General features: G+C 31.4%; 2 protein-coding genes across 4 annotated transcripts in view; one reads left to right on the top strand and one right to left on the bottom strand.

Moving 5' to 3' along the window:
- Nucleotides 1-21,419, top strand: part of LOC144842624 (uncharacterized) — a 129,083-nt gene extending 107,664 nt beyond the window's left edge. For all 3 annotated transcript variants that reach the window (XM_078699092.1, XM_078699091.1, XM_078699090.1), the window contains 10 exons: nucleotides 4,844-4,958; nucleotides 5,436-6,662; nucleotides 7,119-7,195; nucleotides 7,400-7,732; nucleotides 10,173-10,236; nucleotides 12,241-12,380; nucleotides 13,798-13,860; nucleotides 15,012-15,152; nucleotides 15,582-15,853; nucleotides 16,300-21,419. In XM_078699092.1, the coding sequence (XP_078555218.1) occupies nucleotides 4,844-4,958; nucleotides 5,436-6,662; nucleotides 7,119-7,195; nucleotides 7,400-7,732; nucleotides 10,173-10,236; nucleotides 12,241-12,380; nucleotides 13,798-13,860; nucleotides 15,012-15,152; nucleotides 15,582-15,853; nucleotides 16,300-16,421 (2,554 nt within the window). In that variant the 3' untranslated portion in view covers nucleotides 16,422-21,419. The remainder of the gene's footprint in view (nucleotides 1-4,843; nucleotides 4,959-5,435; nucleotides 6,663-7,118; nucleotides 7,196-7,399; nucleotides 7,733-10,172; nucleotides 10,237-12,240; nucleotides 12,381-13,797; nucleotides 13,861-15,011; nucleotides 15,153-15,581; nucleotides 15,854-16,299) is intronic.
- Nucleotides 21,420-23,146: 1,727 nt separating this feature from the next.
- Nucleotides 23,147-26,002, bottom strand: LOC144842669 (uncharacterized). Its single transcript, XM_078699186.1, has 3 exons — nucleotides 25,326-26,002; nucleotides 24,739-24,962; nucleotides 23,147-23,995 (listed from the first exon to the last, which is right to left on the bottom strand). The coding sequence occupies exons 1-3, from the start codon at nucleotides 25,992-25,994 to the stop codon at nucleotides 23,545-23,547; spliced, it is 1,344 nt and encodes a 447-aa protein (XP_078555312.1). The 5' UTR covers nucleotides 25,995-26,002; the 3' UTR covers nucleotides 23,147-23,544.
- Nucleotides 26,003-26,720: the final 718 nt, after the last annotated feature.

The raw sequence follows: 26,720 nt of genomic DNA, 5'->3' as shown, positions 1-26,720 counted from the left end.
AATCTGTGGTAGAATTACTGTTATAAATAAAAACAATGACAGTTATTGATGAAATAAATTTATATATAAAGCTGTTGTTCTACCAATAAATATCAATATTGCAGAAATGTACATGTACACATTTATTTGCTACGAACATGGCCACAATGAACATATACCAGCATTATGCTACTCGTATGAGATTTTTAATATTAAAACACATCATTACATGATTGGATATTATATTGTTTGAAGGTTTGCATGGCGAAATCAAATGTTGATATAAAGTTTGCGGTACACCATGTATATTCGTTCTGAAATTCTCCTGGACTTTATGCATTCTCACTCCTGAGGACGATCAAAGCATATTGACTAAACTAATATATGTGGTGTACCGCAAACTTTATATCAACATGATTGGATATTAAAAGGACGGGTTTTTGTTTTGTTTTGTTAAACTTTCAAATCTTTTAAAACATTTTTGTTGACACCTGTCGTCGTTGGCTTGACTGAAATGAACAGATTTCCGTTTCTGCTTATAATAACACAACATTGGCAAATTAATTTGATTGAAGTATACGTACTATTCGTATTAGTCAATTCATCATGCATCTTTTTTTTGTATATTCAAAATTTTTTTTTCATACATTCAATTATTACACTGTGATATTAATACATACCATTTATTCATGATATAGAAAAAAATAATAATTGGATTCACATTTTGTCATCCACATAATTATCTTATCTTTGTCTTCTGCTCACACCCTTCTCCTATTAATTGGGAATTTTTCTTGAATCAACAATAATACTGAATTTACACTATTGGTTAAATGTTCTTTATAGTATATATATATACATATATCTGTGCCTCGTAAACCCTTACGCGCCTTTATAATATCCATTCGCAAAGAAATATAAAAAAAATGTCACTACGTCTCGGGTATCAAGATTTCAACATTTACTAGGAATGTTCACTAAATCACGATTATTTGTCTCAGTATTGTTATATAGTTATTTACAGCAAACCTTGAATTCAGTACTAGATCAATTTCACTGTCAAATTTTTTCGTTATTTCTCATTAGTTATACACGCATCTCAAATTCAAAATTCATTTTTTAAAGAGTTTTATATATTTGTGTTATGTTGACAAGTGAACTGAAAGTCAGGAAGTCAGCAATGTGTCATGTACCATATCCTAATGTATAAATGATATGAATGAAAATAATTTACAGACCACAAAACATTTTTTTTTTCTTCCGTTCGTATATTAAAAAGTGAATAACTCACTGTGTAATTCTATTAATGTTGTCCATTTTTTGCTTTCTTTATAAATTGTTGAGCTAAATTGATTTATTTTTAAAATTTAATTCAAATTGTAAGGAAAACAATCCATAAGTAAACATAAATAATTAGTTTCCAAGTTGACAGACACTTTCGTTTTAATAACTTTTGACAATTGTATGGTAGCGAGTACCACTACCAGTGGTCTAATGGTAGGGTGCCTAACCCTAAACAGAAGATCTGTGAGTGCGAATCTTGGTTCGATTTCCTCCAATTCCATTTTTATAATTTCTATATACAGCTTTCAAACTACTAAATTAAACAACAAGAAAATAACGGGAACTGTACACTGTTAAATAAAGTATAAAGTTTGCCATAAAAAAATAATACAATAACCTGTATTGAGGAGACATCATTGGGACAAAGTGTTAACCCATTGTCCCTCACTCGTTTCATGGAAAAGTGTCCCCTAAAAGAATGTCTCAATGGAGAGTTTCCTAATGTATATCAAAAATGATTTATTAGTAACAAATTATTGCAAAAAGAAATAACAATTGAATCCAAATGTGCAATAAATTGTGTAAAAAACCATAATTTTTTGTACGTATTCTGTTATTCTGTCTACTTGTATACCTTATTATGATGATTCATATTTTTGTGTGTTATGCTTTCAATATTGCACATGTGTTGTTTTGTTTTTATTGCATTTAATGCTAGCCAGGAACTGCAGTATTTGTATCCGGCTGTATGAACTTTAGCTTATAAGAGACAAACAAAACAATTTCGTTTTTTCCTTTTGTTAATTTTATACCTTTTTTGAAACAATTGAAAAAATTCCCAAATTTTTTAGATTTTTTTTGTCATTTCTATGTATATTGTTTTTATTTGAAATAATTTAAAAAAAATTTTTGTTTAAGCAAATTTTCTACAGTTTAGGATTGTAATGTTTTGTAGTCATCTTTTTCTGATTCAGACCTATGAAGTTATATGCTTTGACAATACGAAAGCATAACTCTGTAGGTCTGAACAGGCCCTAAGAAGTATTTTTTTACCATGTAACAAACAACATTGTTTCAAGCGTTATCCATGGTTTTGGTGAAATGTTCATATTCGGATTCGGATATTGTAATTTTTTGTAGTTTCTCAATAAATCTAAAATTTAGATTGTTACAGCCAAGTGTCAGCTCTATTATTCATAAATTAGTTGCTAAATTTGATAAAATGCCAAGGATATTATTATTAATCACACTACTATGTGTCGTCAGTATACAAATTGATTCAACATGTATGTACAGGAACTCATTTCATACTCATGTTTATTCGATCAATAATAAATAAATCATCATATAGTTTTTTTTGTTTACTGAGAATGAGATTGGAGAAGTGTGAATCAATCACTGGATACATTAGCTTTATATGGAGAATACCAATGAGTAAAGATATAGTCTTCTTCTAGGAGTACAAATGGGTACATGATTAATTCAGTTCATTACTAAGGTTAAGGGATCCATTACATATTGCAAGCAATGCGAACAAAGTGTTCAGACTCGCTTAACTAACACTTTCGTTAGACATTGAAGTGTCATCGATTTGTTTGCAAGAGTAAATTTTATTGGTTGGAGGTCAAAATCGTTCACGAAAGATCAGTGTCATAAGAGGTGGCTTCCACTAATCTTTTTCTGGTTCAGACCTATGGAGTTGTATGCTTTGATGATACGAAAGCATAACTCTGTAGGTCTGAACAGGCCCTAAGAAGTATTTTTTTACCATCTAACAAACAACATTGTTTCAAGCGTTATCCATGGTTTTGGTGAAATGTTCATATTCCATTAGGGTGATTATGTTGGCTTGTAAAGAATCTAAACACTAAGTGAACTGGGCTTTAGTGTCTGATGTCTCTCCTACATTTGAGCATGTTTAGGCCGATAATATGGATGGTAATATACTGTACCATTAAAATAAAGCCTTGTTATTTTAAATCGGTAAAGGAAAGGGCTAAAAATAAATTCATCCTGTTGTAGACTTCTTTAATTTTGTTGCTTTTTTTTATTTCTATTTATTCTAACTTCTTTAGTCCTCATGAGAAAAGCCTTCGCTTCTACGGCTGGGCCAATTAAGTTATTATTGTTATACCTGAATAAATATTAGAAGAGCAGTGAAATAGACTAATTTTAGAACAAATTTAATTCAGCTGAAAAATATTTATTTGAATAATTTGAACATGTGGTTTATGGTAAGTTTTATATTGTACTTACTAAATTTAGACAATACAACCTGGTGGTCGGTAGCTGCCATATTCACACAGGTTTATTTATGCATGTTTATATGCATACAATTAATTTTATTCTAGACCATTTGAAAGTGATCTTTTGTAGCTTGGAAAATCACATAATTACTGAAGAGTAGTATATAATATGAGTATATTCTCAGAGATATAAAGGATTGGATTGTACTAGGAGATTATCATACCTTAATCTTTAATATTCTCATACATTTAGGGTTGCCATACCTTTAAGATTGTCACAAATAATGTAATAAAACAATTAATTTCTAACCCTGACCTTAACCAAATTAAGAATACATTATTGGATTAACATGACACAAACAATGTCACAAATTAGCTCAGGAAATTGGGGGGAAAATAACACCCATAGTAATCATGGATATAACCTAAATATAAAATATTTAATAACAAGATGAGCTTAATGATGAGCAGAAAAAGGAACACTTATTGAAACCAAGTACTGTAATATCCCAAAACAGGAAGTTGGACTGTTATCTGGATTAGTAACATGTCAAAGAGGTAGCAGGTGGCAATGTTTACAGGTGATCTGAACAACATCCACTCACTAAAGAACAGACAAACTCTAATTGCACTCTTGTAACCTGTAGGTTGAATAGGTCCTAAATGACACCTGATAAACATGATTGTCCCTTTGAATTCACATTCACTTTAAATAGGTGACAAAGTCAACTGTGACAATATGGAAGTCCTTGTAGTGACATTTTTCTAACATTCAGTAATTATTATTCCCAGTATGAATAAATAAGGTGACAACATTGAAGTTTGAATAGTGGCACCTTTGATACATAAGTATTCCTTTGATAAATATTTTAGCAGGATTGAAACATTTAGTTTCCGCAACAAAACAAATGTTGCTTTGGAACTAAAAAATGGAAAGCTGATCAGTTTATATTAAAAGTGACAAGTCTACATCAAATGTGTACAAGATGACGACATAAAACTCATATTAAAAGCCAACATTTCCCTGTAATAGGGACATTGGCTTAATATATATACAGCATCTGATAGGGAAATGTCACTAATGATAAAGATGTCCCTTGAAAATGTATCATTTAAATAGCCACATAACTTTGTTTAAAATTGCACATTCTGTTAACACATGTCGATGTTGAAGTTCTCTTTCTGATTCATTAATTTGTGTACTTGTTTCTGTTACTTGTTTTTATGTTGAATTCTACTATAATTAAAAAAAATATACTGTTTATTGGTTATCATTGGTTTTTTTCCCATTTGTCAAACAATTTTAATTTATGATTTTTTATTGTTCATTACAGAATGAAGCGAGCTTTAAGTTCAAGCAGTGGTAGCTCGAGCGAATCAGAGAGCTCTGAGAGTGAGAGTAGTGATAGTGAGGTATCGGAAGAAGAAGAAACTAATGAACAAGTAAAGGTAATAAATTAAGCAGTCTTTTGCCTTCCCTAACACTCACCGAAAACGCCCTTAGGGTGTGCCACTTACAACACACTTGGATAAACTTCTACACACCAAGATACAAGCAGCACACCTACACCACACCTGAATGTGTGTGAGGAGCGGATTTTTTAAAAGACAATGTTAAAGTAAATCTAACACAGTGAGTGCAAGAAAAATAAAAAAATAAAAAATAAAAGAATGGATGAACGAATGAAAGAAAGCATATGAATCAGATATCACCTGCCATTAAAAAGCAAGGCAAATTATGTGTATTTAAAGCTATCAACTAGTTTGACAAAAAAGTGTGATGCACCCAAATATGGTAATATGCCCAAATATGGTAGAGGTATGATGGGCAAATCACATTTTTTGTCACATAATGTTTTTTTTTTGTCAATCAACGTACAAAACCTAAGAAAACATAATTTCTATTCTTGTCTATATTGTTTTCAGCCTGGAAAATGGTCGTTAGTACAGTATGTTCAAAGATTGCAAACTGAACAGAATAAATCTCCAGGAGCCGCTCAGACAATCTCTACTTCAAATGGTCCTCGATTTTTCCCAGAGCAAGATATTCGCCAAACAAAATCTCCAAGTGGATTTGGTACCTTTGAATTACCACCACCAGATAGTGGCATAAATAAGGGTAGTTTCAACAAAACGTATGATCATTTAGAATCATTTAGGGATTTGTCGGAAAAGGCAAAAACACCAACTCTTAAATCGGAGAAAACTGTGCACAAATCGAGCTCCAACACAAAAACGAGCAACCCAACAGTTGCACCAAGAAAGGAACAAATAAAAGAGAGAAAGGAACAAACTAAAGAGAAACAAAAAGGCGGAAAACAGAAAAGTTTACCAAAGAAATCTAAGCCTAGCTCAAAACCTATCCCAAGTAGCACAACAAAAAATACCACAAAACAGACAATTACTCCCGTCAAATCACATGGGAAACCTGAAAACAAGAAAGTAACAAAATCAAAAGTTGAACCAAATAATAAAAGCGTTAAATCAAAGAAAAAAGTTGCACCAGTAAAAGAAAAATATGCCACTCCAGAGTTTGTGGGAACCAGTAGCGAAAGTGACGATGATGATGATGATAACGTATCTGACAGAGTTTGCCCTGCGCCACAACCGCAGAAATCTCGTAATAGCTCTGGTCACAAATTGAATGTTTCACACAGCCCGGTGGTTTCACGGAGCCCCGGTGTTTCGCACAGTCCGGCAGTTTCTCATGTGTCGTCGGAATCGAGAAGTCCAGAACGTCTCGAAAGTAAGAAAAATAGCCAGGGTAGTAAAAAATCTTCACATAAGGTGAACAAACCTCGGACTAACAAAGAAAAATCGAGTTCTACAAAATTAAAGAAACCAAATCGGACTACAGAAGAAATATTTAATAAAGAAATTACAGAGCAAATTTTATCACCTATTAAAAGCAGTTCAACATCAATATTTAACATCTCTGAAAGTGCTCCATCGAGGTCACACATAGTCTACAAAGAGGATGGAAATCCATCATTAGTTGTGAAGTTTGATCTCGAAAATTTGGATAACATTCCACGAAAAAGAAATGAAACACATGATGAGGATGGCAATGATCAGTCTGTGTACCACGAAGAACCAAAACCAGTGTCGTCTGTCAGGGTACAGAAACGAAAGCCTGAACCAATCACTGAAATTGTGAGTATACTTTTATAGGAAATTATTGGTTCCTATTTAAACATAGGAATCAATGCATAAACACATTTTTTTTTAAACTATACTTTAATCTGCATATACTGTAGTATGCGTTCTATTTATTGTTCTGAGGCCGTTTAAGCATACAGGCATTTTCTCTCTCTCTTCTATATGTAACTTGCCAATTACAGGATAAATAAACTATTTTATAATTTATTGTGCTTATAAACTAAGTCTCATTTGAGGCTTAGGGAGTGGAGTTGAAAGAGTTGCGAGTTACAACCCGGGCACTAGGTCAGGAATGAGATTGAAAGGCAAGCATCTTAACCACCAAGCTACAGTTCCACTACATTTATAAAAATGTGTACAGTAGTTGATCATTTGCTTTAAAGCATTTTCATTGTATTTAGCATCACAACAAATTGAAACTCCGCTTAACAATTACATTTTTTTTTGCAGGAGGAGCGGCAGCGTGTTGGAGTCAAGAAACCAAAACTAATAACGAAATCGAAATCGCCAAGAACGGAGGGATATAGGTTGGTTCACATTACTGCTGTGGTTGATGTGGTTCACTTTACATTGTATTTCAAAATGAATTGTAAAAGGGGACACCCACAGGACCCAACAAAGTGTCCTCTGAATAGGGGTGTCTCAAACGAGGAGTTCTACTGTATTGAAATAAAATTTAGTTTGTAATTTAGCAATCAATTTTTTCTATCCACTGCATTTCTTTTTTTCAGCACCCCACATGAGTGCGATGAAACAAGAGTAGAAAGACAGCCAGTGCTTGAAAGGCAATCAAGCGCGACAAGTATGTCAAGTTTACAGTCTGACCAAAGCGCGAAGAGTGATAAGTCAAATTCTGCAAATCGCAAACAACGTAAACAGCCATCGATTCCACGTAAACCAAGCACTCAGAAAGCACCTAGTAAGATAAGGGAATGGCCTAATGTTATACGAGAAAGACGGCCAGATGAATTGGAATCGACCAATAAGATGAGTAGGCCATGTCCAGGTACTACAGACCATGTTGCCGTTGTAAGGCCAAGACCACGTGTCGAAATATCAGAAAGGTAAACAGTTTTGTAAATGTTTTGAAATTGTTTAATTTTAAGCTTGACAAATTGAAATTAACCTCCGTAGCCATCAGCGACTTTGAAAATGGTCTGAGAAACTCTGGAATATTGCGTCATCTTTAATAATTGAGCGTCTTAGGCCCATGTTTGCTAACAAACTATGACCTTTCTGCAATTAAGCATGACAAGAGGTCAAATTACTGTCCAGAATAAAATCCAAATCCAAATAATTTTGAATCGTGAAATTTTATTTTCATTCCGATGAGAATGTCACCTGTCGGTTTTTTTCTCTTTGTTGATAGAATCACATAAAAATTAAGAAATTACAATAGTCTCTTTGCTATGGTTTAATACCTCACATTTGGAAATGCATTACGATTACGTTATTGGCATAAGCGAACAGGAAAATACGATTCCCTAGATGCGCAATTGTGAACCTACGTCACAGCAGATAAGTGAGAAAGGCCGCTTGAGTTGATATACTGGTCCCAGTGGGCCAGCTCATGGAAGTTGTAGGTGATGGCAAATAGGTGCTACATGATTGTAACTGGTTGAAATATCGTCTGCATTGGCTCGAGGGAGATTGAAGAACCAGAATGTGGTTATTATGATAATCAAGAAACAGTTTTTTTTTTTTTATAAAATTCAACAGTTTCCTGTTTTTAGTTTGGTATTTTTAAAATTAATTATCACTACATCTTAAATTCGTTTCTACCTAAAACCACCAGAACATGGAACAAACTGCCCCAAGATACAATCGAATCCCCAAACCATGACAAATTCAAAGAGATTATCTCAACTTACGCAAGCCACTTAGACTTCCAGTTAGACTTCCAAGTGGAGTATTTAAGAGGATAACAACCAAGTACCAAGTACATCAATTTTTCCACATAATTATATTTCAAATTGTTGGGTGATATATTTATAATGTTAAACAAAAAAGAAATGAACTATAAATATGGTGAACAAATAGTAGTAATAAAAGACCCAATCGACAATTATAAAAAGAAAGAAACTTGATATAAAAACAGTTTAATTCTGGTACCTAAATATTAGGTATTTAAGAGTTATTGTATAAACAAAGCTATAAAAATATGTTTCTTGGAAAATATATTCTGAGTTTAAAGAAAACTTTAATTATGTTTTAATGTCAATCTGTGTATCTTTAGTCATGCTTTTCAATTTAAATATCATTTTCATTCAAAGATAATCTGAATTTAAATTCATTTTAAAAGTCACTTTTTTTCATAGTTTCATGATTTGTATGGCAATCAATTCCGTTAAATTATTTGCAGATCTTTACAAGCATTAATTCGATATCTTGCTTGAATTATGCAAAGAAAGATAAAATGTGAAATCACAAGAAAAAATGTTACTTTATTTTAAAATAAAAGTTTATGTGATTATAGTGTTACAATAAACATTATCTGTGCATGGCAGATTACATCTTATTAGAGAAAGGGCAATAAAATGCAACAAAAATGATGTAACAAAACACACACACTTACATGCCTAAGTACACTAAGTGAACAAATATATGTTGTTTACCTTAAATCTTTCTATCGCTAATGGAAAGTGAAATGGTCATATACCAGTCTGCCTTCAATATTAGCAATATTAATTCAATTAGTAATTAACTATCTCCATTCAAGTACAATCACGATTTAATTGCTGATAGTATCTCCCGTGGGAATGTCATCCCATCAACAACAGTACACATCATACTCTAGGGATTGTCACTTTCAAAACAAAACGACAAGGAATCTTCACAAAAACAATAATTTTTAGTAAACTGTTTATGATCATAAAAAAAATGTTTTTATTTAAAAAATGTATTTATTTCATTTCTTTCAAGCAATGTTATTAACACCAATTACAGGATAAAATATAGTAATAATACAATACATTACATAATATGATTTTTTTAATTGTAGAATTTAAATTGTATTTAATCAGTTATTAGGTCATCCAAAACATTCATTAGTTGTGTTGCAACATAGCTGTCCCTAAATTATTATTTAATTGCTCATTTATTTCGGTTTCGTCTTTCAACACAAAACCTGCCGCTTCCGTTTGAATTGGATGTCACAAACTAGGCCACGACAAAAAGGAGCTGTGGAGTTGAGCAATGCCGCATGTTATAACTTTTTTTTGTGTGTGTGATTTTGTGTGTTGAATATTATTTATGAGATTATCACATGACAAAAAACTTTATGATGCGCTGGCCATTGAATAGAACCAATGGTATTTATAATCTCAACATTTAAACCAAGATCTGTACTGGTAGCCAGATAAAAAACCAGCAAAATAACTGTATCATAGACTAGAAGCATTTTTAATTTTGTATGTCTTTTTAAATGTAAATTTATATTTATCCGTTTGTATTAATAATTGTAATTTATTAAATTTGATCTTTTATTCTTTTATTGAATTTTAGGCCAATGGGAGTAGATGACTATTTAAAAGAAGCAAAAAAATTGAAACATTTTGCAGATGCCTTGGTAAGTATCAGGATGGCAACATATGTATATCATACTTTACAGATGTTGAATACAATAAGTGTTGAATAACCTGAAGAAATCTTATATATCACTCTCAAATTTAAATAGTCTTGAATTTTTATCATGGATGCGTCATTTACAAATAATTGTTGACGCAAGGGTATGTAAAAAAATCTAGATTGTACATCACATCAATGAACAATGCTGTGTCAATGTCCGTCACTTTACCACCCACCATGTCATAAACAACATGGTCACAATGCGTCAAAATTGGTGCATCATGGTCACCTGAAGGTAAGTCACTTTTTCGACGCAGGGGTGCGTCATGGTATTCATAAGGTATGATGCACATTGGACAAATGACGCACATTTCCCGGGGGTTGTATAGTGGGTAATAGAATTGACAAGTGCATTTTATACGTACAGTTTTCAAGTAAATTCGAAAGATTAGCAAATCAAATATTATTTATTTAAAATAAAATATATGTTAATTAAACTGACATATATTATTTAAGAAATTAAACTCTCAAGTCAAAACACTATGATTTTATATTCAAAGTAAAAATTGCGTGGTAAACAAAGTCATCCACAATAACATATTTTCATTGCATGTAGATATACAGTGATTTCCAGCTTAGCATATTATTCATTTACAGTATTCACAATTAACGATATTCGTCTTGTGCTTAATCAGGCATGACGTTACTCCAGTAATGATGCACGTTATTGAATATCTCGTGTTAGTCGTAACTTCTATGAGTTGCATCGTTTGCCTCGATATACATCGCAATAATGTCAGTTTATGTTAATTTCAAGAAATGAGATTGTGCTTTATAGGCAGTTATATTGTCGCTCCACTAAGCTCTTTTAAATACTGTACAATTTTGTAAATGGAGATTTTTACTCTATATAAAAATGTTTTATTTGCCTTTGCTGTAGATTTTCATTAAATTAAATACAATTTTAATTTTAGTATTCTAGTACAGATATATATATTCTGGCAATAAAAGACCCTACAAATTTAGAACAAAACGAAGGGTGTTTTTAAAGTCATATTCTACTTTATTTACAAATTGTATTTTTAAAGTAATGTTTCAGTTTCTGGGTTGCCTTTTCAAGGTTTTGATTTCTGGATTTTCCATCCTTAATTTGCTGTAAACAATTTTTTTACTTTTATTGATATAAGAGAAATAAACATTAATTTTCTTTTATTGGATTTGAACACTAATATAATGTGCATTTGTAATTCTAAAAATATTTTATTGGGACGTGATAAACTGCATTATTTAAATATATACTATAAAATGTTATCGTTTTGTTGTTACAAAATCTTGAAGAGATATCAATACCAATTTTTAGATGCTAAATATAATATATATTTATATATAGAGTATGCCATACAATTATCAATCAAGTTGAATGTTATGCCTGATTTCAAATGATATAATTTCTAAATAGCATAAAACTGAACAATAGCCTTGGATTATTAGAACTTGTTAACAATTTATTATTAGTTACTGTATATAAGGTTGCGTGTCGTAGTAGGAAGTCCTGCACACCTCTGGGGGATCTGCTTTCCTGGACATGCTCCACTGGTTATTCAGTAACTGTGAATTTTGTATATTAATGAAAAAGATGGCTTAATATTGGACCGTTGTCTTGAGTTTGTTTAAAGTGTGTTTTCAGTAGTACTGAAAGATACCATTTTAATTATCAATACCAACCAATATTACCAATTTTAAACATCAAACATTATTATACACTAATAAAAACGATATATTTGTATGTATACATATGTTTGATTTCACTCAAATTTAAACATTAATCAAAATTAAATTGTTTCTCTTTTAAATCATGTCTGTCCAAAACAACACTTAAATACACAATTGATAATCTGATTTTGCAACTTCTCAGACACAAATTTAATTGTCACTCAAATGTAGACATCATATTAGATTATTTCTCAGTTGAAGGTTAAAATGTATTTATTTGTTCTTTTTATAGACTGATAAAGGTGCAAAGGCCCTAGCATACGTTGATGCCGTCTTGTACTTCATTCTTTGTGGTAATGCCATGGAGGATGATCAACACATATCTGATGAAAAACCTTTAACGATGTACACCGATACCATTGAACTTATCAAGTACGTAATCATTATTGCCGTCACATTTGTCAGTTACAGTAGAACCCCTATTAAGGGGACTGTGGCATAACGAGCGCTAACTGGTTAGAGGAAGAAAATAGACATTAAATAGGTGGCAAAAGGCTAAAAACGGCAGAGGACTAAAGCATTGGAGAGCCACTTACGGTCCCTAAACCAGGGGTCTCAGGAATCTGCGTTATGCCACTGCTTCCGTAACGAGCAAAGTGTCGGCTTAAAGCGCTGTCTACACTATCAAACTTTATGTGACAAAAAATGTGATGTGCCCATATATCGACATGATGATGTCATATTACTACCATATTTGGCCACATCACACTTTTTTTGTCAAACTAGTTGGATATTGTAGAGAGCTTAAGAGTAAAACCTTAGTGTTTATATTGCAATCTATACATGGTCCCAACAGCATGATTGCTATTAAAGTGGAACCCCCAAGTAGACATCTTCGACCCAATAAAGTGTCCAAAGGAGAGGTTCCACTGTATTGCATTGTTTTGCTTCAAAACTAATAAACATGGATGATAATATTTAATGAAATATTGTTTTAAACATTTGAAGGAAATATAAATAAATCACAATGCACTTTTTAACCATGGATGAAAAATGTTCCTCCATGCTCACATTAAGGTTTTGATCAGAGGTTTGAGAGATCTTCTTTTATTTTTTCCTCCATGATTTAACAAGGGGCAGAGGCAAGTCCATCTTTCAATTCATAAAAATGTCACTATCCATTCGTAAACAATCATAATATTTAGATGATAATAATATCAAGTCTGTGTGTGCATATGATTAACTCAAACAGAAGAATTCAAATTGAATTGCGCTGCGTAATCGACAGTTTGACCAAGATTTGTTTCAACTCATTGAAATTCGCAATATTCAGGATATTTCATAAATTGATATTACGCCAAGACGCGTGAAAGCTTTTAATGCTTTTTTCCTTAAGAATTTAAAGCCATTTATATAATAGAAAATATGATGCAATATGTATGAATTTAGTGGCATTTGATATGATGATGTTAAATAGTAATTTCTATTGGATAGATAACTTGCTCTCTTGAATTGTGGTTTAGTAGATCTTTATGGACTTTTCAAAATTATGTCTATCTTATTTAAAAGTCACCCCAATATAGAAATGAATTAATGGGTTCGTCTCTGTAAGGCTTAGTTTAAATTTACTTCTATAATTTATTAGGTACTGTCTATTTAATGTTTAAGACCCTCCCCAAATTTTTTAATAAGAGTATAGTTCTCTGAAGAAAAAAAATCCCCGCAAATATATTTATATACTTAATTCAATTATTGAATATCTTTATTAACGTTACTATGTCTTATAATTTAAATTATTATTCAAAATAAACAGCTTTTATTTGATCAATAATTCATTTTGTTTTTCTAGATTTATTCATAGATTTAAAGACCCAGAAATTGTAGCAGTTGACAAAAAGTTAACAATATTATGGTGAGTTTTTCCAACAGGTTTCCAAATTATGCTAATATTATAATTATAATATTTGAGAAGTATTGAATATGTGTAAATGAATGTAAAGGGAAATATTGTAGCAATTTCCTTTTGGTTTTTTATCTTAATATGCGAAAATCTTCAAGATAAGAATTGATAAGAGATATTATATCTGGATTTTTGTCAAAATAATTGTTTTATCTTTTTGGATTTTATCATTTGAAACTTGCCAGGTTCCTTCATTCCAGATCCGCTGATAAAGTCTATTAGTCATAAAAATTGGGAAATTTGTGCTAGTATAACTGATTTGTTTCGTGATTTGATTATGATTTCTTTAGCAGGGGGATAGTATAGTGACTAATACTGAATTTTTTATCCTGTTTTTAAAAAATATTGGCAGATTTTTACTTTTTAAACATTCATGTGTGTACATCTACAGTTAAAGTGAAAATCCTTCTAAAATCATAAAATATGTATAAAATTTTAAATTATGTATTCAATTTGTTTTCCCAAAAGTACTTTTGCATTAAAAGTTGATTAAAAATGTGGCTATAATTAAAAATGCTTTGTTGGCTTCTGTAACATTGATATAATCAAGATTGATAACACGCACATCTTCAAGGCTGGTAAAGACATTAAAAACATTTTCAAATCGCAGATAATCCCTTTTTGTTATTAATTTTTCGATAATCGTATTGTTATAATTTTTATATATAATAATATATTTTTTATTTCTTTTTCTATGTTTAATATGTATTTTTAATTATCAGGTTTTTGTATGCTATTTGTGTATGTGGTTTGGAGTATGAAGAGTCGCATTGATAATACTTCCACTTACTTCATATGTTTTACTGTATACCTGGAAATTTAATAAAAAATAAAAAATAAAGCTATTTACATATCCACTTTAATGAAAATATTTGGTAGTTATTTTTTCACCCATTTTTTTAAATTTTGTTTTTTCTTTTTGTATTATAAGATGTTTTGTATTAATTTTTCTGTAATTGTTTCCATTTCTAGAGTTTTCTCTGAAATATTATTCCATTTTTATAATCGTTTCCACATGCTAATACATTCACTGTTGCCAATCTGTTCAGTTAAATGTTTTCGTATTCCTCTAATGTTTTCCATATTTTCTGTTTTTTTTTTAGTTACCGTTGTCAAGCAATTCTGTATATGAGGATGTTCCGGTTACGAAAGGAAGCAGCGTGGAAACACTCACAACATCTTAAGGAGTATTTCAAACTTGTTTCCAAATCCCAGCAAGCTCCTTCTCCTTGGAACTCTTCCAAGTAAGTGTGATTATTAACATGTGTTCACATGATGGTATGGTAATGTTCATCCGCTAATGTTTGAAAGCTGAAGTCATAACCATAGGGTTGGATTTCACTAGTTGTTTAAACATGTTTCGCACTAGGACGCAGTACAAGGACGTGAGTGAAAGTAATTTGACCAATCTTAAGCGGTGGATTATCCAAACTGTCGCTTATCATTGGGTAACTCGCTTGCGCTGTGCCTACGTCCTTACGTTGTGTCCTTGTGAGAACCAAGCTAAAGTAAACGGTCAACCTAATCGTAGTGAGAATGCCCGAGTGAGTGAGTGAGTGCTACCCCAATCAATCATATGGAAACACTAACAATTTACAATTGTGTTCTATAATAGTTGATACATAAACTAATAAATCCTCTTAATTATTTTGTGTAAAATATTTATATTACAGATGCACCGGTACCCCCTCACCAATGTCACCAACACCATCCCCAGCTGGAAGTGTGGGATCAATAGGTTCACAAAGTAGCAACAATGGTGACCCGTTTTCATCCTCGTCTCAGAATCGCTTATCGAACGGAATCGGTCTGATGTCGCCAGCGAGTGTGTCCATCACGCAGAAAGTTCACACCATCATGTCTTTGTATTTTACTGTCACGAATCATCACCTTTACAGTTTAGACCTCTGGGAAAAAGCTGAAACATGTCTTCAAGAAAATGCTGGTATGTATTAATACAAGATTCTCCAGTTTCTCAAAAGTGTACTACCAAAGTCTTTTGATACTCAAACCTCACAAATGTTCTAATAATCACAGCAGTTTTCTGATGTTAAGTGCTGAGCTTTTAAAGTCCGACCTCAGGTCTAATGATATTTCAAGTCATCCTCCCACCTCTCAATAAGGTATAACTTCTCCAGATTATTTTGGATATGGAAAAAAAATATCTAGAGAGTAGGGAGCTCTGCGACGACCTAGGGATTTATGTCAATTATGTGTTCATTACAAGTACACCCAAAATAACAGAATATAAGGTTGTCACCAGGACCTAGAATCAACAAAATTGGGTCCAACCACTTGACCAAACTCAATATATGCAAATAGTATCATCACCATACTTTTTGTTTTCCATTTTTTTTGTTCTCAATTTAGCTAATTTTTTTCTATTTATAGAATTCTTCCGGGAGCTTGATCAGGAATGCGGTGCATTATCCCTTTATAACAGTACTCTGATCGATCTTGTCAAGTACGTACGTGCAGGCCTTCGTTGGCTTAAAGAGACATCACATCTTTAGCACGGTGCCATCCCTGAGCACCAGCACCGTCGGTCCAAATCTCAAGACACTCCGCTACAAATCCATGTTGATGTTTTTAAAAGCTTAAACAATTCCACCTTGTGTATATTTTATACTGTGAAAAAAATGAAAGTATAATGTGTTATATATACAAAGATTTTATTAAGGTTTAACAACAGAGTTTATGAGTACTATTCCAAAGGAGCGAGTATTTTTAAAATGCCATCATTCTTGGGCTGTAGTATCTTAATTGGGTTCGGATATAGATAGTGAAAAAATAATCCCTTGTATGTATATTTTTGTTCTCGCCTTTTTTTAAATGCATAATTTGCACATTTTTTCAATATTATTTCAATTAATGGGTTTGGGTTGGGAATAGAATCACAACATGCTACTTATAGTTTGTGTTCATTCGTTCCAAAGAAATATGGTCCTTAATTAGAGGCAGTCTTTGATTGGAGTGTGCTTTAACCTTTGACCTATATTACTATTTCTGTTAAGCAATGATACTATTATTTGTTTGGATGTCTTGAAAAATAGTTTATAATAATAATTGTACCCAATTTCTACTGTATCTACAAAGATGCATTATTCGCCAGTATCATGGAAAAAATATGTGATACAGCATCACATGTGAGATCAGTATCATTGGAGCTTAAGTTTAGGGATATATTTTGATTAGTATGATGTAGCATGGAGCTATGGAATTATTATCACATGTGTATCACATGTGATTTCGTATCAAGGAATTTGTCTATGATACTGGATAAGAGAATTTGGAGTAATTAAACATTCAGCAATTCAACAAAATGCTTAATTTTCTCGCATATTAAAAATGTTGTTTTGTTCACAGAATGTATTCAAAAACAATCTTTATCATCGTCTTCAATTCAACTTTTTATTCACAAATCATTTTTCAGGTTATTCATAATCATTGATTCATATTAGCAATATTTTTTTTATATTATTACCATCACATACATTCTTATTAATAATTATTATTAATACAGTAATTAAAAATTAAACAATTTACTTATTTTTTGTTTGTTATGTTGTATATTATATTTTTGACAAAACTACTAATTGAAAGAGAGGAATGAAATGCTGAATTTATCCATATTTGGATTAAAAATCTTGCCAAAGTCTACAGACATTTTAAAAGACTATTTTAAATTAAAATAAACACCCATGTTTTAAAGTTAGTTTAATTCCATCCCATTATTAAGATGTTGAACGAATTGATTCTTTTGTTATCATTTTTGTCTTCCAATGCTAGCTTCCAATCCGCCTGAATAAACCCCATTTTGTTTAATGAACGCCTCAGTTTTAGAAATAATTTTTTTATAAAGAAATTCAAAATGATTAGTTTTCGATATAGTGCTATTAATTGTGAATTCTGTATGTCTACACAATGGTATTTTCATTAGTATTAATATAAACTTAATCAATTATTATTATGTATTAGTACAACTAGTTAATTCTGTACAAATGATCACAAAACTTTAATATATAAAATGTAATTAATAGTTAAGTATTTGTAGAGAATATTGCCTTATTACACTTCTTTTTAAAAGCACCGTTGAATTTATTCAAAGGCATTTACAGAATCTGAACGTGATGTTCAGTAATACAAGGTTCACTTTCAGGGTGTTTTTTTTTTCTTCATAAGAATAGGCTTAAATACAAGGGGTATCATATAGTAGGTCATTTTTAACCATTCATGCTAATTTTTTTCTCCATTAAATGGAATTTTTTTTTTGGTTTAAGAAAATTTCAAGAATGTTTAAAAAATATGCGATTGATTGAGAATAAGATTTTTGTTCCATTTGATAAAGCTATAGATAAAACCATCTTACACTCTCAGTACATTAGCAACACAGGGAAATGGTATTACTGTATTATTAATATTCGTATGGGCGTGTGCTCTATCTGTGGGAAATGACCGTGTCAGCTTGGAAGTTTTAATAGTATGACGTTATCTCTCGCATTTTATTTAATAAAGTAAAGACAATGTGTGCTTATGTTTAATAATGAAATCCAAATATTTAGGAATGGAAAATAACATTTCCATAAATCGAGCATGAATCATGCAAGAAATCTTCTCAAAGTTAAATTAGAAAAGAATTCTTGTTGAACCATTTATGCCTTTCAAGTGAGTGCCTCCTGTGCTTATAATATATTAATATTTAATTTTATTTTCTATTATATTTTTTTGTTGTCTTATTAATTAATATTTTTAAATAATAAATGAATGAAATTTTTAAAAATATTAAAAAATTGATTCCTTAGTTTTTTGGAAGATAAAGTTATTTAAGAAGTTAAATGGTGTAGACAGTTTGTTGTTAACACAACTCCAAACAAACAAGACTAAAATGAAAATAAAGATATTTAAATAAAATGCAACTCTTTTGGTAGTAGCTTGTTATCCCCCTGGATAAAAAATACATTGATTATAGAAGATTGTCCTGTCCTATTTAATTATATTTATAATAGAACTTTTTTTTAATTTTAAAAGGTAATTTTGTTTATGACTGATTTTGTTTGATTTTCTATCAAAGCAATATTAAAAGATAATAAATGGTAATATTATTTTCTTTTATTCAGTTGCCATGGTGCCACACTTTATGGTGCAAGATAAATGAATTATTTATAAACTGAATTTATTATCATTTTGTCCGAAAACTACATACATAGCAGCCTTAATTATTTTGAACGTAAATGCTGCACAAAGGTTGTCATAGAGAATGATATGCAAAAATTACAACCCGTTTTAAAATTATTTATTTATTTGACAGCAGTCCAAAAAATTTCAATAATTTCAATTAAACTTATAAAAAATAAGGTGGTTTATTTTAACCAAATTTTTTTTATTGACGGTAAAATAACTATGATGATGAAATGCTCTAAAGACAACTTTTTTTATATAGATGAATTTCTTAACAGACGCGTCTATCAACAGAGGGCGCTGTATATGTTGTTTTCAATTATTTAAGAGAAATGTTGGCATGTAAAAACATATGATTACATCCATTTTGTGCATATTTAAGTCTTAATATATGAGTTTATTTAAATGTAAATACTGTAATTAAACTGTATCGATTTCTTGTATAATTAAGTGGAAGGTATTTGCATACTACAGCATCTCATATGCAAGTTATCTTTCAACCACATGTATATTCAAATGTACATTAACCGTATTCGACCTTCATCTGTTTACCTTACCGACGAATTCTCTCACCGTTTCAGTGAAATAAACAAGATTTGATCGTGACATTTAAGCAGACGATAAACAGTCCCATGGAAATGAATTTGAATTATTATATAATGAAGCAATATCACACGTTTATGTTCATTTAATGAAAATAGTGTTTATTGTTCGTACGAATAGTTCACATTGCAATGTTACTACATTGTTTTAAACTTTGTAGGGGTAAAAATTACAATTTTAATAAATGTGGTCTTAACACAACCATTGTACAATTTTACTGAATGTGTACAATTTTCACCATAGCCTTGCATTAATTTGTTTGATTATTGTAAGATTATTTTTGTTAGATGGTATTCACTAAAATAATTCTACCATCAGATAGTATTGGCAAACTTTACTTCCATTGTTAAAAATCATAGTTTTCAGTCCAGAAATTATTTTTACAGTATATAATATTTGTGATAAGCGGTTAACAAATCAAAATTTGGCCGTTTAAATATCTTGGTTTATTTGATTTGTATCCGTCATTTAAGCATTGTAAAAATGTATATTAACATTCCGTATGGATATATACAAAGCTATGCTGAATATAAGCTCTTCAGACTGACTATTACGACTGATAATATTTATATAAAGTGTTTGTGTGTTTATTTTGTCAACTTCAAAAATGTATAATATTTTTTTTTCTTACGAAAAGAGAGAAATTCAACAAATGCTTTGATCATTTTTTGTTGATGGGATGATATGTATTTATATTTTGCTTTAATTATTTGTGAGTGTAAACATGTTATTATTGTATCCGTATACTATAAACAGCGTTTATACCTATGTTTATTTTTTTCATATCTTAATTATTAGATAATACAATGCTGGTGTTTTTGTATTGTTCTCTACGCATGTGTCGAGTTCCTTGAATGCTGGTTATTAGTTAAATAACTATATATATATATAAATAACATATATATATATATTTCCCTATGGATGGAGATATGACTACCATACCCAATTCTTAAAACTGATTTTTATGAATTCATTTAAAACTGCCAGGATAGTAGTACAGTATTTTCGGTACAATAGTTCATATTTTGGAAAGAAGTTATTACTCTAATCACTGCAATTTGTTACGTTATTTTACTTTTCTGCCATACAGTAAGCTTGGTTTCCTCCTTGGATGCAGCGTCACGCAGGAGAGTTCACCTAGCAAAAGTTTTGATGATCATCGCATCATGATTGGTCAAATTACTTATGGTGGTCTTAGGTCCTTGTGTTGTATCCAAGTGGGAACCAAGCTTTAACACAACGCAACTCAAAGACTATAAACTAGGCGTTGTGACATCTTTCGGATTATTACACCAATTTGTACAATGAGTTATTACGAATGTGAACTATGAATTAGTTTCTAAAATATGCAGAGACTCGATTCGTAGTCTTTTCACGTTCAATCGATAAGTAATTCTACTACATCTATAGCTGCTACCTAATTTTTTTTGTAATCCTTAGCTCTACTATTTTCAAAATACCAAAAACATCTTAATTGGGCTGTTCTACTCTTTTTCCTTTTTAATGGTACTAAATTGACTACAGTACTATACTGCTACTACAAATTGTGTATCACTACTAAATCACGCTTTAGACCCTGACTGATAAACCAGCATTCGTTCTGTGCCTAAAATGTTGAGTTTGGAGAGAGATGTAGAGACTGTATTTTATTGAAACATTGTACAATGAAACAAAGGTGAACTGCTGATCACCATAAGTTTAAGAAATAAATATGAACGTGTGCGAAGAAGTATTTGACTCTGTCTTGATTATGTCTTGTTGAAATTGCCTTGATTATGAGTAATGATGGAGTAGGAAGCTCTGTTAGCTCGCCTATCTCGATGCATAATTTTTTGAATACACAGCAAACCCCAATAGGACTTTTTTGGCGTTAAATATATATATATATATATCCATCTGCTGACCAAGGAACAGGATTTATGGAAATTAAATGTATGCTATTCTATGACCTGGATAATTTTTGCTGGCAGAAAATTTAAAATGAAGGTAACTCTTGTAAAAGATAATTGTCTTGGCAAGAACATATTAAAAGTTACGCAAGAATGATCTATGATGAAAGAGATGCAAATCAGATTCTGTTTGTATCCAATCGTACAAATATTACAGTATATTCTTTGGAAACCTGTTGACCTTGCAGTCATTGATGACATGGTTTATTGGTTCGATACTCTCCATATTTTGCTTCATGAAGAGTTCTTTAATGTTTTGTACTACCAATGCCATTTCTGAGACTATTGAGGTTGACCCAGGTTTTCTTTTTCAACCATACATGTTGAGCCTGCGTGATAGGCTAACCAACTATGAAGGAGAAAAAGACCAATTACAGACTGTGAAGTCTTTATTCTAGAGCACGAGGACTGATGCTTACTCCTCAACATTATAACGTAAGTAAACACTTTATCGTAGTAAGGTCTACAGTATTGGACTGATAATTATTATTTTGTTTTTCATATTCAGTTTTACAATTTTAGAACAATACCATGAAAGCCCCAGTGGTCTAATGGTTAGGACATCTGCATATCAAGCAGGTTCCGGGTTTGAGTCTCGGTTGGGGCGATTTTTTCTCTTTCTCACAGATTTCCTCATCTTTATCGTTTCAAATTAATTAATTAAATTTCAGTATATCACCGGGTGGTTTAGAATTAATGTTCTATGCCTGACGTGTTTATATATATATATATTTGCATACAATATGTTTCAATCTTATTAGATCTCACCAGTAGAGCTCAGGTTTCGAAATGATATGTGCCAGTAATGTGGGACATGATACACTGTTTATGAACAAAAAGAGTGCACAAAACTTAACGAAAGTCACAGGCACAAAATAAATTCTAAACCACCCCAGTAATATACTGAATATTAATTAACCTGTGAGAAAAAAAAGTGGACAAATACATAATAAATAGACAGAAGATAACTATATATCCTTAAACTTTAATAACTTTATGAATTACAAAATAAAAACACTGTTTAAAAAACTACACTGTACTATATCCTAGGTAAAAATATGGGATGACAAAGACATTTTAAAAATATGAATTATTATAAAATCCAATAACAATTTGAATTCTACTTAGCAACATTATTTTTGTGATATATCTATTAAAACTACAAATTAGTAAGAGTACCAATGTTTTTGGCAAATAAAGAAAGAAGCTAATACTACTATAGTAAGTAATTTCCACAATAATTATCATTAAAAGTATTCTACATTCTAAAAACAATTCTACATTATTTTGTGATATATTTATCTATTACAAAATTATTAAGCATATTACATTTTTTGGCAAATAAAGAAACTATGGTATGTAGCTTTATGTTCATAAATTTCAATAATATGGATCAAGATGTACAAATGAATTAATATGATTATTTAATATTTTTGATAAAATAAAAAATAAAGCTAAAACTTCATCATTATATCAATGTACAACTACCAAGCTAAAGTTATTTACATAACACTACCAAAACAACAAAACTATTTTATTCTAAAGTGATTTTCTAATCGCACTAAAAATATCACCTATTTACAACTACAGCATACATTACCTCTAATAGAAAACAAAAATGTAATGTTATGAAATCACCTATGTACTGTAAAACTACTTTCCCCTATTGGATACAGTAGTCAGAACAGGTACAGGTGGGTCACATACATTACCTCCAATAAAAATTATATAACTATATTAAAATATATCTGTGTGAATAAAGAATCCATGAAAAATATACAATGCATACTGGTGATGGTTTTTGGATTGTAATTTAGGGAATTGTTGTGATTGGATAAAACACTAGAGAGCTTTCGATTTGCTCCCATTACTAGAAGCTGAGCTACTATACCCAACAGTACAACCTTTACACTTCAACTCCTTTCATGCAGTTGTACTTGTGCGTCAAGACCTTGGTTATCTCTTCACAGAGGACATGCCACTCTTTATCATACTTCTCTATAGAGTTGTTGTCTGGATGGTAGTGAACAATAGCTTTTTGTACTAGTTTCTTCAAGCGGGTCTCTTCAATCTTTGATTTCTTTGGCAATTCTTCAGGTAGCTTATGTTCTGCATTCTTTGGTGGATGGTTCTTGTAGATATAAACAAGACAGTCATACTTATCGTCCATATACTTAAACTTGGCGATGACAAGTTTAAGTTTCTCCAGAGTTTCTTCCCTTTCCTTCATCCAAGCAGTTGTTTCTTCCGCAACTGTCTGTACTTGGTAGGATTCAAGAGTTTGAGCACAAACCTGGTACCAATCCATATGGGTCAGAACACGTGGATGTAGACTATGAGCCAGAGTGATGGCACCCCTAGAAAAGTTAAAATATATTGTCAGTCTGTTGCTTTTCTTCTTTTAGCCCTATCTTATGCCAGGATTAGGAAAGAAAACAAATTGGAGATATTGAAATTAGAGAAAATGGCCAGTAGAGTCAAAAACAGTAAAATGGTAACCCCATGGATAGCTAAAGGAAAAGGCAGAGGAAAGAAATAGATAGAGTGAACTAGTGCAATGACAATAGATGTGGCTGCATGCACATGCTTCCAACCAGTAGTGAAGTGATAACAGCTGACAATGAATAATACAGTAGTAAAGGAACTGTAAATGTACTAAAAACGCAAAACTTAAACTGGGAGCTGTAATGAAGTCCAATTGGAAACACCTAATTGCTTGGATACTGCATGAGTTAAAAGAGCCTGTAGCTTGATAAGTGAAATGAAATAGTTGGTTCATAGAATTTTTTTTTGTCTTACATAATGAAACATAAATACATTTGGAATTAATTTTTAATCAATATTTATTGAAAATGGTGTAAGAAATGTTTTGATAAATTACAGTTGTATAATACTGTACTTTTATTTACAAAAGGTATTGTGCTAAAAAGATGAGGCCAGTTGTCACAACTTTGAGCAGAAAGGGCTGACAACGAAAATACAGATTCTCTGTTGAGGTTCCTGAGTAGACGTTTCCTACACTTGCTCACAGAACCAACCATGTAAATTGATGAAAAAGAGTACCTAACTTACTTATAGAGAAAAGGAATACCTAACTTACTTGAAATAAGGTCTTGCCTTGAACTTCAGTTTTAGTACGATATCATAGATAGCTCCAATTCGGCTCATAGCAATGGCTTCCAGTTCAACATCTTTCTCACGGGTCAACAGGATGGACTTCTTGTACCAGTCTAGAACTTCCCAAATCATGTCAATGTTCAAGTCCTCCTCATTCATCAGAATCTTCTCTTTTAATTGGTCAGCAGTTGCTAATGCTTGTCTTGCCTATTATAGCAAAAATGTTTAAAAGATTACATTTAAGTCTCTATTTAGAAATAAAAATTGGTTTGCCAACAGAAAATTTTCATACAATAACATTTTTATAGATTAAATTCATAATTTATTAATTTACATGACTGAATAGGTAAAATCTACAGATGCTTATGTTGCAGTCAACATATTCTGTTTGTTGAGTTGGGAAGTCAACAAAGGAATATACAGTACCAACATTAAATATGTATTTTGAATATTACTCTTAATATAAAAGAAACATACCATTGCTCTAAATGAAACCAGACCAGTTTATAGGCACTGTACACTACAATTTAAGATTTTAAGAATGTCAGTTTGTTAATGTTTTTCAATTACCTCAACAACAGCTGTCTGCATCACAATATCTTCATGGAGTACATTGACCTCTGACATGACCTCATTGTTACTGCAACCATAGCGTCTAGCTTCCTCTACAGGCTGATGACAATCATAAAGAAGGCTCTTTGACTTTTTGTAGACACCTTGCTGTAGCAGGTTGATTGCCTTTGACAGCAGAAACTCAGCATACAAAATGGAAACGGAGGCCTTCAGATCTCGAGTCGGAACCAACTGGCAAGCTAAATTCATCAATCTCGCTTTCTCCTCTGACATATTGGGTTGATTTGTAACAAAGTCAAAACTCTCCTGCAAACACTGGTGCATCTTCTGAACGAGACTATCAGACCAGATATGGTCATTACCTGCATCTTTTCCGCACACCCAAGCCTTAGAAAAGCGCTTAAGCCCTTCCTTGTACAGATACAACACCAAGCTACGCCTGTGAAGGTTTTCCATTGATGCTAACCTCCAGGATGTCATTGCAAGATTCTTGTTGGCGGCTGCAGCTTCTTTAGGGGTTGTGGCACATTCCAAGGCTTCTGTGTAGCACTGCCTAGCCTTTTCTAGTCGGACTTTGATTAGCAAAGGACTGAAACCGCTTGAAACAGCTCTGTAGAGTTTGTTGCCCTTCCCACACTTTAGATCAGATTGGCTTTGGTTTTCCATGCCTGGAAAAAGTTACACTGAAAACAAAAATATGTGTTTTCAGAATGGATTTTTTAGGTGGGGATTTCCATGCCAAATGAACAAAAACTTGAAATGGCCAGGATGAAAATGTTTCCTAATAATTAGCAAAAAAAAAGGCAAACAAACGTTTTGCTTATTTAAATCAGCATTACCTCACTCATTAAGTTTTGCACTGACATATAAAATCTTGTGTATTTAGCTTGGAACAGTTGATAGATAGCTGTTAATTTGTCAAACAAAGGCCTAAGAAATGCTTTTGTTTTCTTTTGTTGAATAAATGGGTGTCTCTATAAACAGTTCAAGCAATTGCTAATTATGAAATAACAGTATTTGTTTTGGGCAAATGTACAGTAAATAAACAGTATGTTGGATTTCAGATGAAATTTAAGATTTTCAGAGGAAAATAACCTTTCAATTCTTTAAATCTTTTAATTTCTGCCAAAAATAAAAAAGTTTCTCAATCTCATCCAAAATTGTTTCATTTTTTGATATTGAGATACAAGCAAAATATTTTAATTACTATTAGTAAGCTTTTATGATGTCACAATAGCTACTTGCAAAAATATATTTATGATAATAACTTGAAAAATGATGTTACCACAAAAACATATCACAAAGTCAAAAGCAAATAATATAATTTTGCCAAGTAACAATGCAATTACACTACAGAGTATATATAGTTCTCCTAGTTCTATATTTATAAAA

This window comes from Antedon bifida, chromosome 5 (assembly GCF_963402885.1).
Source record: "Antedon bifida chromosome 5, ecAntBifi1.1, whole genome shotgun sequence".
In the NCBI taxonomy this organism is placed as follows: domain Eukaryota; kingdom Metazoa; phylum Echinodermata; class Crinoidea; order Comatulida; family Antedonidae; genus Antedon; species Antedon bifida.
This window is presented reverse-complemented; position numbering and strand designations above follow the sequence as displayed.

Excerpts from the sequence above, each read along its gene's own strand:
- LOC144842669 (XM_078699186.1), bottom strand. The coding sequence starts at position 25,994 with ATGGAAAACCAAAGCCAATCTGATCTAAAGTGTGGGAAGGGCAACAAA. Across the intron at positions 24,963-25,325 it reads TGCAGACAGCTGTTGTTGAG|GCAAGACAAGCATTAGCAAC; the intron begins GTAATTGAAAAA and ends TTGCTATAATAG. Across the intron at positions 23,996-24,738 it reads AAGGCAAGACCTTATTTCAA|GGGTGCCATCACTCTGGCTC; the intron begins GTAAGTTAGGTA and ends TAACTTTTCTAG.